Source organism: Macrobrachium nipponense, chromosome 5, assembly GCF_015104395.2.
Source record: "Macrobrachium nipponense isolate FS-2020 chromosome 5, ASM1510439v2, whole genome shotgun sequence".
Lineage (NCBI taxonomy): Eukaryota > Metazoa > Arthropoda > Malacostraca > Decapoda > Palaemonidae > Macrobrachium > Macrobrachium nipponense.
Genome location: NC_061107.1, coordinates 96698924 through 96715013, shown reverse-complemented (window position 1 = coordinate 96715013; position 16090 = coordinate 96698924). Strand labels below are relative to the sequence as shown.

The 16090-nt window shown below is 35.0% G+C and overlaps 1 protein-coding gene across 2 annotated transcripts in view; it reads right to left on the bottom strand.

Moving 5' to 3' along the window:
• Positions 1-590: 590 nt before the first annotated feature.
• LOC135215534 (uncharacterized) overlaps positions 591-16090 on the bottom strand; it is a 24946-nt gene continuing 9446 nt past the window's right edge. The window contains exons 1-2 of one of the 2 annotated variants that reach the window (XM_064250363.1): positions 12310-12436; positions 591-5243 (exon numbers count right to left, since the gene is read on the bottom strand). In XM_064250363.1, the coding sequence (XP_064106433.1) occupies positions 1336-5103 (3768 nt within the window). In that variant the 5' untranslated portion in view covers positions 5104-5243; positions 12310-12436 and the 3' untranslated portion in view covers positions 591-1335. Of the gene's footprint in view, positions 5244-12309; positions 12437-16090 lie in introns of those variants that run through there. The other variant, XM_064250364.1, reaches the window with a different exon arrangement.

Below are 16090 nucleotides of genomic sequence, written 5' to 3'. Positions count from 1 at the left end.
TTAATTTTCATCTTCCATTTTCTACCACTTTGCAAACGGATCTCTTGTTCAAATATCTTTTATTCTTTATTGTAGGGTCGTTTATTTCTCTGAGACTTTCCTTCACTCTTTTGGCCCAATATATACTCTCCTTTGTTTTCATTTCTACTAATAGGAATATATACGTCACTCACATCTAAAATCAGTTTCAGTCGCTCAGATCTATATCTAAACGTGAAAAGTTTTTCCTTTCAAGGGAAATTACTGTTATTACAAAGATAAGACTTTTCAGTGTGATAGCCATTTCTTACTTTCGACTAAACACACCCTCACACAATCCTAATCTGTCGATATAATAGTGTCCTCTTGGACAAAAATAGCATTTATCTTAGGTATGAAATGCCTACCAGGAAAAATAACAGTTGTCTGTTTACTAGTCAAGTATCGTTCAACTTTCTTCACAACGACGCAACTTCTTGCAACTTCCACTAAATTGTCTCTGTAATATATGGATCAAATAATCCATCAAGGACACAATTTCACATTGGGAACTCAAACATCATTTTACCAGTTATTCTGTTGGAAAATATTTGATAACAAAAATAATAAAATAATGTCTAAAACTTTATTGATCTCTAGTAATCTAACATTATTACAATTAGAACGTAGTTCACAAATAAAAAAAAAATCACAGTTATAAAATACTTGCCAGTGATTTAAATTTGAATTTCGAGCTGTCATAGCCTGCCTCCTCAAGATCAACTGATACAAATAGTAAAGTACTATGTACTGCCAACTCGCTTTTGTCCGCTTAAATTTAAAAATAGAATTACCTTATAGCTAATTTAGATCTACTACTTGCCTAGCATCTCGACCAGTTCATACATTCCCGGCCTGTTAATCAATCCTAAACGAACTTATAAGACTCAACAATGTTACATATCGTAATATCTATTGACTGTTATCGTTTCTGTATTCTTTCACTCATTAAAGTGATAATATTTATTCTTCATTTGAAATAACGTACTGTTTGTTCGGATTCATACTTATATTTTGATCGTGTTTCAAAATCTTTATCACTTTATCACACAACTTTTTTGGAAATATTTACAAGAGATCTCATAATTACATATAATTTGTGAGGGGCGGGCGGGAGATTCTTAATTAATTCATTCCTTCATGAATTGTTCTTGAGTGCATCCGCATTTAGGGTTATAGCAATTTTGGAATGGTCATGAAAACATGCACTTTGGAGAGGACTTTTTTTTTTAATCTCATCTAACTGGTGAAAACCTGGGACATCGAAGGTTTCAGAGGCAAATCGTTATTCTACTTAAAATCAAGCACAAGATACCGCTAGACTTGAGACCAAACTCCCTTCCTATTTTCCTTCTTTTCTTCTTCTATCTTTTTCTTGATGGCTATGAAAGGGTCAAATCCCTGATCTGCAATTTCCTTTATGTACTCCGCCTGTTTCCTGACATTCTGAAGCTGTTTGGCCCGAGCCTGCCATCCCGGTCGTGCTTGAGATTTCTCCGATTCAATCAGAATATCTATGTACTCCACAGTGGAGAGAGGATTTGGTTTCAGTGCAATTTCCTTCAGCCTCAGCAGACTTTTTCTCACAGTTTCGGTCATTCCCAAGACTTTTAGTTGAACTGCCTCAAATTCCTCATTTACCTTTTTTACAAGATTTACAGCAGACAGTTTCTTTTTTTCTGCTTCTTGATACCGCCTCCTCAGATCCTCGGCAGTTTTTTGTACTTGAACCTGCTTACAAACGAATTTGTAAGGGATATTTTTATGAAGGTCCCAAAAACAATTGGCAGGGCAAATACGGCAGTATCCATTTGACATAGCTGAACAATACTGTTTCCTATCGTCCTCCGGTATTTCGCAGACTTCGTGACAAGTGCGGTTGCAGTTTAGACAGTTTGTTACATACTGCCCTGGTGGAATTGACTCTTTCAGAAAGGTTTCTTCAGTAACTGTATATACAAAGTTCTTGTTCTTATCTATATCAGCCTGATGCGTTGTGAGAACATCCACTTCCTTCCTCAGTTGCTCTAATTTATTCAGTCCAATCTGAATGTCTACCCTGATACCAGCAATTGAAACTTCTAGCTGATGACGTTCATTCAGAACCTCTTTAGTTAGAGTGAGACTCTTACTTTCTGTCATGCTTATATCTTTAAAAAATATCCTGAAACTCTTTTCTCCCATATTCCAGTACATGGTATCAAAAGCGTTGTCTTCATCATCACCACTATCTTGTTCTTGACTCTCTAGTTCTTTGTTACGTGCATACAGAGCAGAATTATTGAACTTGAAGAATTTTCTGTATGGCATTTTTGCTTCTTCAATGCCACTTAGTACTTGGGGTCTTTTACCATCAGCAAAGGTAAGTAGTAAAAATATGTTGTCTGCAATATCCTTGCCAAACAGAGACAATATTTGATCAAAAATGTAGATTTGTGTTGGAGTAAGTCTTGGAAGACAAGACTGAACAACGAAACCAACTGCATCAAGTTTGTCAATCCCTCTTATACCTCCTGTCGTGAAAAATGTGCGTATTTGTTGTGTAATTTCCTTATCTCTGTCTATGCCTTGAACATCACCAAAGCCTGGAGTATCAATGATTGTCAGAGTATAAGGTACTTTGAAACCTTCTTGATGGTGTATTGTGTAGGATGATATATGGACTGTCTGACTTTTTGCTTGGTTTTGGCTTTCTGGCTCTGTAATCAGTTTGAAACGGAAGTTATCATTCCAGTCAACAGCAAATATATAGTTAATCAATCCATTGATTAAAGTAGTTTTACCTGATCCAGTGGAACCAACAAGCATAATAACTTTCTCTGGCATTGCATCTTTTTCTTGTCCAAATTCATATTTTTGAAATTTATGCATTTCATTACTTAAAACCAGTTTTAGATTTGGTTGATATATTGTGATATTTTCATCCTGTATCGTCTTTGACTGTCTACATAATTCAGCTTTCAAGACCTCCTCTGGCTTGATTTTGATCATCAAATCATTACTTGCTTCACTATCAAGACTCTTGCCACAGTGTTCACATGTACAATAAACTTTGAATCTGTAGGTGATATTGGGATTTGCATCCATCTTCACTGAAAGATTTCCAAAGGGAAGAGAACTTACATCTTGCCAGTCAGATTCTTCTTCTTGTTGCTTGACTACATACTTGATTCCTGTACATTGAGAACCAATGTGAAGTGGGTTTGACCATTTAATCCCTATTTTTGAAGGAGATATCTTCCAGGCCTCAGGTTTCCCGGGTGGACTAGTTGGTCTTGTTTTAACAGTCCCACTAACGTTACTTTTAAGGCTAACTCCAAGTTTGCAAACACTTTGGACACTAACACAATACTCACAGCCAGGTTTGAGACCCACAATACGATAACTCGTGGCATTAGAGTCTGCACATTGCATCACTGGTGCGTTACTTTCAGCAGTGTATTCACAGAAAACATTGTACTGATTAATGTTTAATGCTCCATGATGTGGTTTTTCCCACTGCACCATAATACTGTCATGGGTTGTGTCTGCACTTACATTGTTTGGACTTGAAGGAATATCAAAGTCTTCTTGGGAGAGACTACCATTATCATAATACCTTATCTTAGCCTGGAACTCATTTTTATCATTAGATTCCTCTGCAACAATGTAACCAACATCAGCATTATCTTTATTCACATTAAAGAAATCTCTAAAATGTCTTGCTTTTTGCATCATAGTACTTTCATTTTCTACTATTGTTAGGGGGATTTTAGCCTTTTCACCAAGGGAATCTTTGTTACTAGCAGGATGCTCCTCATCGAGGTATTTTGACATATTGGTCAAATGCGAGTTTGACTTGGGCATCAAAATTGAAAAACACAGAACCTGTGAATGTTTAGGACTCAGAACCATGGACTGTAAATCCCCAGGTTGTGAAGCAAACCTAATCTGGCTAAGAGAGGATGTGTACTCCATAAGAATTTTTACCTGACTTTCTTTTGCTTCCATCCAACTGCTGAGAGCTTCATTACTAAATGGAGAGGCTTCTCTTTTCTTTAAGATAAGCGCTAGCTCACCTTCCTCCTTGCTTCCACCTCTGATACCTGGAAGAACTTGCGCTACCTCTTTCTGGAATCCAAGTTTATAAATAGCCAACAATGATTTAAATTTTTGAATTTCTACTCGAATGCCACGAAAATGATTAAGTGCTTGTGACTTGAGAAGATCATTGCATTTCACATCAAATTCATAAAGATCCTCCAAATAATTTTCTGTTTCCTTGACAAGGTTTGCACTGATTTCTCTGACAAGCTTACATGCCTTGCTATCCAATTTGATTAGAGGATATAAATGTACATTTATTGGAACAGCATTTTCTCCATTTTCTCCAATGATAGTTGGCAATTGTTTGTAGAAACGAACAGATTCTTGAAATGATGATGGATTTTCTCGAGGTAAGAAATCTCCAAAGTACCTGCAGCTGAAATTATTGGCTTCCTTCTTTTCATTTTCGCTGAGATCTAACTCCCCTTTTCCATCAATCTGTATCAATGGAATTGACTTGATCACGGCATGAAGATTTCCACTAACTCCCCGGTCAGACGAATTTGTAGACAATTCCCTGTCAAAGACAAAGAAAGCATTGCCTCCATATGTAATTCCTGTTACAACATGTGTGGCAGTACCATGATCAAAAACTTCAGGGTGCTCAATCTTTCCTTTCCCTAACTGTTCCATTGTCATCACTTCACTTTTAGTGGTGCATTTATATTTCAATGTTACTCTTTCCACATGATTTGAGGATTTTCTATTGTCGAGGTATTTTCCGGATCCAGAAACTTGCAATAGACCTCCAAGAAAGCTAAGTTTTAATCCAACATTGACTTCTAGTGCAGAGGACTTGTCATCAATGGTATCAGAAGCGATGATTTCATAATCAGCTGATTCACATTTGTGTACCATTTTTCCATCCAAAGTCCTTTGGTCCCACAATGTGATACCCGGTATAATTTTTTCAGATCTACAATCATACAGCATACCTAGGTGAAAAAGCCTCCCAAGCGCTGGAATGGAAAAAGCTTGTTCACTAAGTTCATTCACCATCTTGAAAATTATTTGCTTCTAAAACACTGTGATGCAACAAGAGCACTGACTGGTGAGTTAAATTCTTCAGTAGCTAAAAACTTCACAGCACCAGTTGAATCACTTTATTCCATCTCTGATTTAAGGAGTTATTTCCTCGCCTGTGAAAGACAGAAAAGATGACTTAATAATGTAGTAAAGATATATTCCAGATAAATCATGTACTCAAACTCAACTTTGAACAGTCTGTATATATATATATATATATATATATATATATATATATATATATATATATATATATATAAATATATATATATATATATATATATATATATATATATATATATATATATATATATATATATATATATATATATATATTATAATAGATATATATATATATAAATTAAATGAGTCATACAAACTGATTCCACAATAAATGAAGAAAAAATATGAGTGTGAAGCAACCTGATTTATTCGTGTTCAGAACTGAATGAAAAAAACAAAAACTGTCTTTCACGGAGACAAATTTTGCTACACGTGTTTGTCATATCAGTATGTCCGTAATATAAATTGTATATTTTTATTCACAAAAAGAGGAAATGCGAAAAAAAATATCTTGTAAATAGGTTCAACAGTAAGTTTAATAAATTGCCTTTGCTCTTTAGTTTTTTCTTATAACACATGTACAAATAAATTAATTCCTTCACACTCACAACACACAAAATGAAGAAAATTTTCAACATTTGTAGACCTTCTGGTAGGGATCCATAAATAATGCTATTCTTTGGGTCGTATATATAAACATTGAAATAATTAAAATGCAAGAAATACTTACGAAATGAAAAGAATTCTCATATCATTAAATGCAATAACAGAACATAATTTACTTTTTACATTTTTATGACCAAAAATTCCAATCAAGCAAATAATCATAACATCTTTTTATGGCGTCAAAATCCATCATTTAGCCAACATCTTCACGGGCCAAAAACATGTCAATTAATTATATCCAAATTGTGTAGACAAAAATACGAGCAGCGAGAGAGAAATTGGCCATGATTAGTGATTGGGGGATGGTATGGAAAAAAAGAGTTAACAAAAGAGATTTACTATATAAGAGCCTGATTCTTTACTGAACTTTTGGGTAGAGAAAATTGTATGATAAAGGTTTACCTGGTTAGAAAATCAGGTAGTAAAAGAGATTGCCCAGCTCGTTGTGAATAAAACTGGAGATTCTTCTAAATGTTTGCTTTTTAATGGATATACATAATTCAAAAGAACATTCATGAATGCTCTCGAGGCAGTGTTCCATAAAGGTTAGCCTGAGTGCACGGTAAATAGAAAAGTAATTTGACCAATGCAATAGGTTGGAGATCATGGACAGGAGGTACACCTGATTATCTTTTGGTTTCCAAACATGGAGCTCAAAGGCAGTTCTCTATCGAGAGGAAAGGTGCAAAATATGTTTAAAATATTATATAAAATAAGTTTGATAAGGAGAAAGAGTGAAAAATATAATATTGAAAAATGGACTCTGGTTAAAAGTACAGAATTGGTAGGAGTTACAGAAGTCAAAAAGGTTAAAAGTTAGCGTCCTCGAGATGGTAGGATTTGGGGTTTTAGGTACTTACTGAGGTGGCACAAAAGCAGATAGACATAGTGAAGTGAGATGTTAGAAGAGAACTATAATAGTTTATTTAAATTCCAGATACAAAATCGAAAGGATAAGGGCGTAGAGGAATGATGAAAAAATACCCCAAAAAGATTAGAGAAATGGAATTAATGATTTAAATTAGAAAAAAACAATATCTTGGGTTGGGGAAGTAAATGCAGGGACAAAAGTTGACACCTGATAAGAAGCCAACAAGATTTGTTTCGTATTGTCCAAAAAAGGTACAGTTCGAAAGTAGATGATTTTTTTTTTGACAGAGGTAAGTGGAAGATTTATAGAAAAATTACATTCTTTCGCATATCTTGGAATGTCACTGGTTAGGCTTCCAGCACCTTTAATTTTAACAGAGATGTCAAAAGAGAGGACAGGAAAACTGACAAAATAAGAAAATAATTCATGTGAACCTATCACAACAGACATTAGATGCTAATGCTATGTTGATAAGTGGAACAGTCGAATGTTGTTACAAGTTGAGGGAGAAGAAAAGTGGCTGTGTGAGTAAATGGTAATTATTCAGGAAAATATGAGAAGAGAACGTTAAAAAAAGTAAATGAGTCACACGGAAGGACCCAGGGAATAGAGAACGTTCCTTTAAGCAGCCCGGAAGGCAATTTCCTTTTATTTCAAATGTTACCATTTATTAATATTCACTGTATTTCGGCACATTTTCATTTCTGACATTCCGCTGTTCGCTGGATATTTGACGGTAGAATAAGGAGATAGAGGTTTAAACAGGACCGGATTGAAGCATCAATTTCTATCGTGAAGGTCTGGTGGAGGAAGACTCAACCGGGCTGGGCTGCAAATTCCTGAGATGTAGTGTGCTATGGTTGCAACAATCCCAGTCTTCTTTTGCCCATGCACCCCTAGATTAGGTTAGGTTGGGTTAAGTTAGGTAAGGGAAACATAATGGGAATATTTTAAAGAAAATCCTATGGTTAGTTTTAAAGATATGGTTAGTTTTAAAGGAAAGCGCAACCGGGCTATCTAAACTATAGTGCGTTTACTTTTCTAAGATCGCTCTGGTGGGGGCAGGTAGAAAAGGCACATTTGTCATATCTACGGGAATGTAAGTCCCATTAAATGATTCCCGCAGATATAATCCTTTGGGAAGATTCGCTTAGACCTTGAGAGTCGAGGGAAAGGGGTTGCTTCTTACCTGTTAACTTTTATTTTTAATTTTCATTCCCGATTCTATTTAGCTATTCCTTCTTTCTCTTTCTATAATTATAGATGCGCTGAATGGCCTGTTGGCTCCGGTGTTTGGACTTTAAGCATAAATCATAAGTCTATCGATCTATTATGCCCTTAGAAAAGACAACCACTCATTCCTTCTTTGCATAACATTTTTATCAAAATCATCCAAGTCAGTCACAGGAATCACTTTCTCTTTTCTTTTTTGATACACTGGAGATTCCACTATATTTCTCGCCTCTTTTGCTTCTTAAGTCTACAAATAGTCATTTCTGACACTTTTGTCGCTTCAGATGTTCTCTGGATAGCCTTCGAAACATCAGTTACAGGGCCTTTAAGATGTTTTTATAAAATGAAGTATTTCAGGAAATTATAGATATTTCCTTGGGCCTCAGGTGGTGGGTGAAGACGTTAACGGGAGTGTCACTTGGGCTGGGCTGTCCATACTTTTCAGAGTGGGTGATCGAGTGCGAGTATCCTTTAATGATATTGACCATGACCTTTTAAATCTTAAAAATCATAGGTCCCCTAAACTCAGATCTGGCATCGCCGAGGAAAAATATGTCATATCTTCATTTTCATTAATGAAACTGAGGTTTTAACGAAGATTATACGAAATAAGATATATTCAAAATATCTGATGCAAACAAAGAACCACATTTCAAGGAATGAAAACTATTTCAATAGACTCCATGAAGCTAATATGATTACCATAACATGAAAACTGGCAACGTATGATATCTGTACAAGCCACACCACAGCGATCTTAGAAAAGTAAACGTACTATAACCGTTTTTGAAGATTTTCCTTCATGTGGTAATACACAGACATATATATACATATTGTTTATTTCAAACAATAGAACGCAAGAAATATTGACTGATCTTCTGATAACCAGGAAAATCCTTATCTTAGGCAAAACATCGTGAACACAATTGAACCACATGCCAAACTAGACCCTAACATTCTTAAAGAAAAAAAAAAAAAAATAGCATCCGCTTTCAAGCCCGAGGGATAGAAAGCGGGTGTGTATAATTATACACACCAGTTATTGCCGCTCCTCCACCATTCTTTTCTTTTCCGATTCCCTCGGGCTTGAAAGCGGTTGCTATTTTTTTTTTAGAATGTTGGGGGCTTGATTGGCACGTGGTTCAATTATAATCAGTCATCTCTTAATCGGGTTTTTTAAAAAGAGTAAGATCTATGTACCTTTTTATGTTAGTAGAGATCTTGAGTCAGTCATAATATCCAAAGATATATATATATATATATATATATATATATATATATATATATATATATATATATGACCTGATCTTGGTCATTTGTGGGTTCGAGATATGAAGGAAAAACAGGAGAGAGATAAGTTTTCATGCATGCAATGTAGGACATGCAAAAATAATAATCGAGGGGACGTTTAACCACAGGTGGGGTATTCTTCTTAGCTACACAGTGGCCTTTAAATGTAACTTTTGTTTTTTACGTTAACTATGCTAGTGCACAACCAGATGGCAGGTTAGACTGTTATTGACACTCATGGTGACACACGTCTTTGAGTAGCGGCCGACGGGAATGAGACTCCGGGCTCTGGGCACTCTGTAGTGTATGGGACCCACTAACGAACTGATCTGACCGCTGGTGCGGGCCTGTTTCAAAATGCCCCCTTTCAGATGGCATCGTTATGCAAGAAGCTGATTGGTTATTCTGGCTCTTAAGACACAAGGGCCAATCAAGAAGAGATATAGAGATGCGTGGCACTCTTTTGAACTGCCCAAGCCACGCCAACTTGTAACGTCTTTGGCGGTTGACTTGTTTTGTTACACATACACTACACACAATATCACTTATAACGGTTTCACGGGACTTCAGACTATCACGGAAAAAGGCATATTCAAAACTGTATTGAATCAGCTCATATATATATATATATATATATATATATATATATATATATATATATGATATATATAATACCTATTATATATATATCCTATATATATATATATATATATAGTATATATATAAGATACATATATATATATATATATATAGATATATATATATATGCATATATATTAATATATATATTATATATATATATATATATATATGATAATATATATATATATATATATATAATATATATATATCTTTGGATGTTATGACTGACTCAAGATCTTACTGATATATAAACAAACAAAAAAAAAGGTACAATATATCGTATTCTAAAAAAAAAAAAAAAAAAAAAAAAAAAAACGCGATCAAGGGATGACTGATTATTCACACCAGTTATTACCGCCCCTCCACCATTCTTTTTTTTTCGACTTCCTCGGGTTTGAGAGCGGTTGCTTTTTTTTGTGTGTGAAAAAAAAAAGAATGTTAGGGGCTTGTTTGGAATGTGGTTCAATTGTGTTCATGATGTTTTGCCTAAAATAAGGATTTTCCTTATAAACAATATTCGGTGCTCCTTTGGCTTGTAATCAACGCATCATGAATCTATTTTGGTATGAGATCTACACTGTTTATCGCTAGACTATAATATAATTAATATAATTTGTTTGATATTGTAATTACATTTTTCTTGTTATATAATGTATATGTTATGTTCGTTTTCACATTCACTTCTGAGGTGCTATGGCGGAAGCTCTTCGGAACGCTATCCCTTGGTATTTAGTACTATAAATGTAGATAACAAATTCGTGAATATAAGCGTGCATAATCCCTGTTTTAAATGCACTTCCTTCTAATGTCGACTCGACTTTGGTCTTTGATACATTACTGTTGACATGTGAACATATGACCAACTTCATCTTTGTTACTAACGCTGGACCCACACCTTCTCATTCAATGACAGCTTCCACGGATTAGTTTTGTATAAGCACGCATCCCACGCACCCAACTCACAAAAAAAGCTATATTTTACAAATCCACAAAGACGTAGAAGGCTAATTAAAGGAAGGTGAAAACGAAGGGTAAACATGAACCCAGTCATCAACAATTAAGACACAGGCTTCACCGGACCCACTGTGTAAGTGCTTTGCTGCACATTAGTCAAGTTAACCATAAATGAAGAAACCTGCAAGTTATTTTCTTTTATTTTTATTGCGAGGATGATTCAAGAAAAGGGAAGGGTGGATTTGACAAAATGCAATCCAATGAACGACATGGGTAGATTCAACTGGCCGGCCGTATCCTATAATACAGTTCAGTCCCGACCACAAACAAACAACTCCCTAAGCTCCTTCCCCCATGAAGTATACGTAGAGTACCGTAGCCATGATGTCGGAGGTCACGTGATCGCCCGGCCCTGGACCACAACAAAGATTTATCTCTAAGAAATTAAAACGCCCAGAGTTGAATCGCCCGTGAAATCAGTAATATAGAGAAGGTAGCATTTAGACCCATATAATTTGATTAAGAAAAATAAGTATTTTTATAATGGTATATAAAATATGCTGCTTCTTCTTTCCCACCGCTATCCCTGTAACGTACGTTTGGCACTCCCTCGGCTTTGGTTGTGGCTGCGCCCGCAAAACGTTTCAGGTCTCCCAACTTCCCAAGACCCCAGTTGCCATGCATCCACGCCAGGCTACCTCCCCTACTATTGTGAAACCAACCGCCACGCCACAGTGGAATCGGCGAGCTTCCTGTAACTAAAATTTTACATCTTATCATAGTCTTTTATTTCGTTTTATATTACATAATTTCCCTCCCCCCTTCCTTTAATAAAGTATAAAAACGCCAAAACCAGCATATAGCATTACTCTGGTAACATAATTTTGATAGACCCTTTATTACACACACACACACACACAGATATATATATATATATATATATATATATATATATATATATATATATATATATATATTACGCAAAATGTGGATAATTGCCAAATGTGTACATTTTGCAATTAATTTTGCCTATTGTTTACAATTTGCAACGCTTGGTGCCTGCAAATTGTACACAATAGGCAAAATTAATTGCAAAATGTACACATTTGGCAATTATCCACATTTTGCGTAACATATATATATATATTCAAAATAAAGTGAAAACTCCCTCACTTAATTACTTGGTTTCAGTTCTCCGCCACCTTTAATAAAGAAGCTCAGGCGATACACAGGCATCAGTTTATTTTGTCAAATAAGAAAAAAGTTCGTGCAATGAGAATACAACTACGATCATTTCGATACTTGGTACGATGTAGTACATCCACGAAACAAGTCGCACAGTTCTTTTACATCAGGTTTTCTAATCGGCAAAATCTCTCGTCTACCCACAGTTTAGATCTTGGAGAGAAATAAATCACATTATATTCTATGAGACAATCACAAAATATTGTATACCATACCTGGAAGAGAGGGAAGTCGTATTTCAGCTGAAACAAATTCAAATATACTTCAAGCCTCCGGGAAGGTCAAAAATGGTCCTCTCAGGCAGCTGGCTGGAGTGGTTCTGACTTCTGATCTTGCTTAAGGGGTGCGGCCGCGGCCTGCCTCATTGTCGAGCAGAAACGTTTACGTATCCACGTATAAACGAATCAAGGTTGCATTGACCGTGGTTGCACCACGTGAACAAACTTTTCACTCGCACACATTTTTTCCTGTTTAGGGGACACGATTCTGGGATCTTGTTAGAGAAGAGATCGTATCCGTATTCCAAAGTCTTTATTAGCATCAACGGTCATGTCTTTTGAGTTCTTTAGTTAGTGACGTTAAAGAATCCCATTTCAATTTTGTACGTTTTGGTTAATGTTCTTTTCTATGGGAGATTCTATTATATTCAGTTTCTGCAATTTTTACAAGTTAACAACAGTGCCAAGATTTCAGTCTTGAAGACTGACTATTTTGATTTGTGATTGAACTACATACAGGTCAAAGATATGGCACACGTAAACATATTCTGTCATCGACAGTTTTAATTTATTTTTTTACTGTTAGGGTGAATGTATCGAGAATGGTTCGCTGGTCACTATTCAAGATACTAGATATATATATATATACTAATATATATATATAATATATATATATATATATATATATAATATATATATAGGATGTTTCGAAATTAGAGTGGCCCCCCACTACAGCATAAACCAAAATTGATATGGACAAAGACAAAAGTAATTCAGAACAGGTATTTATTTAAGTTTCTCTCTGAGTATTTAATATTTTGTGTGGCCTCCATCTGCCTGTACCACAGCCTGCATTCTTGAGGGGTATGATCACAGCAAATCACATAAAAGCTGAGACTCAAACTCCATTTTCCTGAGCACTTCGGTCACCTCTCTTCGCGGGTCGTCGAGCCCTGGTATACCATCATAGTTCACTGTGCGTGCTTACACATGATCCTTTAAGTCACTACCAATGTTTTCACACACATTAAGGTTTGGCTTCCTGATTGTGTAAACGAAGAATTCATCTGATGCGGCAACATGGAGAAAGTCAGCTTCATCCCAAACTTTAAGAAATGAACCACAAAACCATGCATGGTCTTCTCTCTGTTGCTGAGAGATGTTGGGCTTGCTGATAACATGAAATGGCTTGATAGACAGCAATACAACTTTTCTTCTTTCCCCTTCTTGTTTCTAGTTCTAGTGCCAATTTATGTAAAGACTTTCTTGGTCTACCCACTGCCTCAGCTATGATGTCTTTTGACTCCTGAGAAAGGACTTCAGGCCTTCCAAGATTCTCACTCTTTTTGCGATGACAGTCACATGGATTTTTGTTCCAGTTTCTCCTAACAAAGGATTCATCTCTTTTAATGTATTTAGCTATCCAGGAACGTAAAATGAAGGATGCTCCAGCATCCCTGGCCTCTCTGAAGGTTAAAGTCCGGATTCGGTCAATCCATCTGATTTCCTCCGAGTCGTTAGCCATGGCTTTATCTAACTCCGTCACTCAGTCTGAAATTACAAGAAATGTAAAATGAAAAAAGCTTAATAGAAACTTGAGATAATGTACTTGGAGATAGGCTATAGCAGAAAACTTCATAACTTTTCATTTGTTCTGTGGAGGGTGGTTCTAATTTCGAAACACCCGGTGTATATATACTATACTATATATATATAGATATATATATATATATATATATATATAATATATATATATATATATATTATCTATATATATATATATATATATAGTATATATACATATATATATATATGATATATATATATATATATATATATATAATATATAGATATATATACATATATATATATATATGACATATATATATATATATATATATATATATATATATATCATATATACATACATATATATATATATATATATATATATATATATATATATATATATATATATGCATATATATATATTGTGTGTGCGTGTACGTTCGCGGGCACCAAATACGAGGATATGTTATGATTACCACTGAAATTTTCTTCCATTGCGTTTCTTATTAAAAGTGGTTTGTATCATTATAAGGAGGAGCACAAGAAAGCGAACTTCAGGAAAATGGAGCCAGCCGAGAAGTTCTCCATTTCGTTTTACTTATATAACAAAGTTTTTTTTATTATGATCATTATTATTCCCATAACAAATTCCTTCATACATTCTCAAATTTTGTGTTTCCCATAAGTTTCTCAATGAATATTTTGTTATTTGTTCCTCTCCAAGATCTAAACCATGGGAGGACGAAAGATTTTGCAAAAATAGAAACGTTTGAAGCAAAACTATGCTATTTTCATCTTGGAAGTACCTACTACTTGGTGCCAAGTACCTACATATCGGAATGATCGTATTAGCATTTTTCTTCATTGCACAAGCTAACATATACTGTTTATTATCTATTCCTATATTTCAAGCTGCTATTTTGTTTATTTCTTTCATCCCCCTCAAATACACTTACAATAACAGTAAGCTCATAGCATGACATGAGATTCGCGTGACTCTCAGGCGCCGACTTTGTGTCGCCACGGCAAAGTCGACTACAGCAGCGCCCATGGGTTGAATTGGCCGTCATGCCTTGTCTGTGCAATACAGCGTAAACTTCGTGGCTGTTCAGATGAATTTTCTGAATTATACGAGGAAAATGGTATTTAGAATATGAAATATAATGGCAATTCAAGACTGGCAGTGAGATATGTCATGGCGGAAATGTAATATTCCTAGACATAGAGGAGATAATTTCTGACGCCAGAATTTCAAGAAGAGGAAATTTTCTACAATTAATAAAAGATGCATTTACAATTCTTACAATTTGCAATACTGTATATACAGCATGATATATTCACACAAGTAAAATTGTGTAGTCAAAATATATTCACTATATTGCAATTTTTCCTTTTCACCTAAATATGTATTTAGATTACAAACATATTGACTCGTGAAAACTTTCTAAGCAGAAGTTTTAAACTCATTTTTATTTACATTGAAAGTATTGACCATTCTACTTTTTATCCATTTAAGTAATTGCAGGTCAGTACTTATAAATCCTAAGTATCTACCCATCCATATCCCTGCAATAAAATCAGTTATCAGGACCACTGCCCGATCCTTTCCAACGGCAATTGCCCATGTTTTCCTATTCTGATTGACCCTTCGAGGCTACCTAATATTATTTCTAACATTCTTCGATTAGATTTACACTTTTGTGTGGCTTTAACAGAGATATTTGTATCTGTGTCTTTTCCCAAAATATGTTTCAGATTTCCGTTGCCCATTCCTTTATACCATCCTTCGCTTTTGTTATTCCGAGGATCTTTTTATTTTCTATTTTATTTATTTTTATAAGAGTTAAGCTAGATGCATTTCTGGTACCTCCTCTATGAAAAGGCACTGCAATTTTGTAGCCAGCTATAAAATACTTTAGCAGCAAAGATATGTGTCTTTGATTTTTTACTATTAAAGATTAAAACTGTTGGATCATAACGGAATAATGCAATAGCCTATCAGTATGCAAAATTACCTGATGTATGTATGCATTCGGATTGCTGATAATAATCTGTGACCTTGGCTTTTAACATTTCAGTAACAGTAGCTGAGAAATTTTTCACAAAATTTAGTAGAAATAATTTCATTACTTTCCACTAATCATGCTAACAGAGAGACAAACAGACAAACAGGCAAACTGCCAGACACAACCGAACCTATAGTACGTAA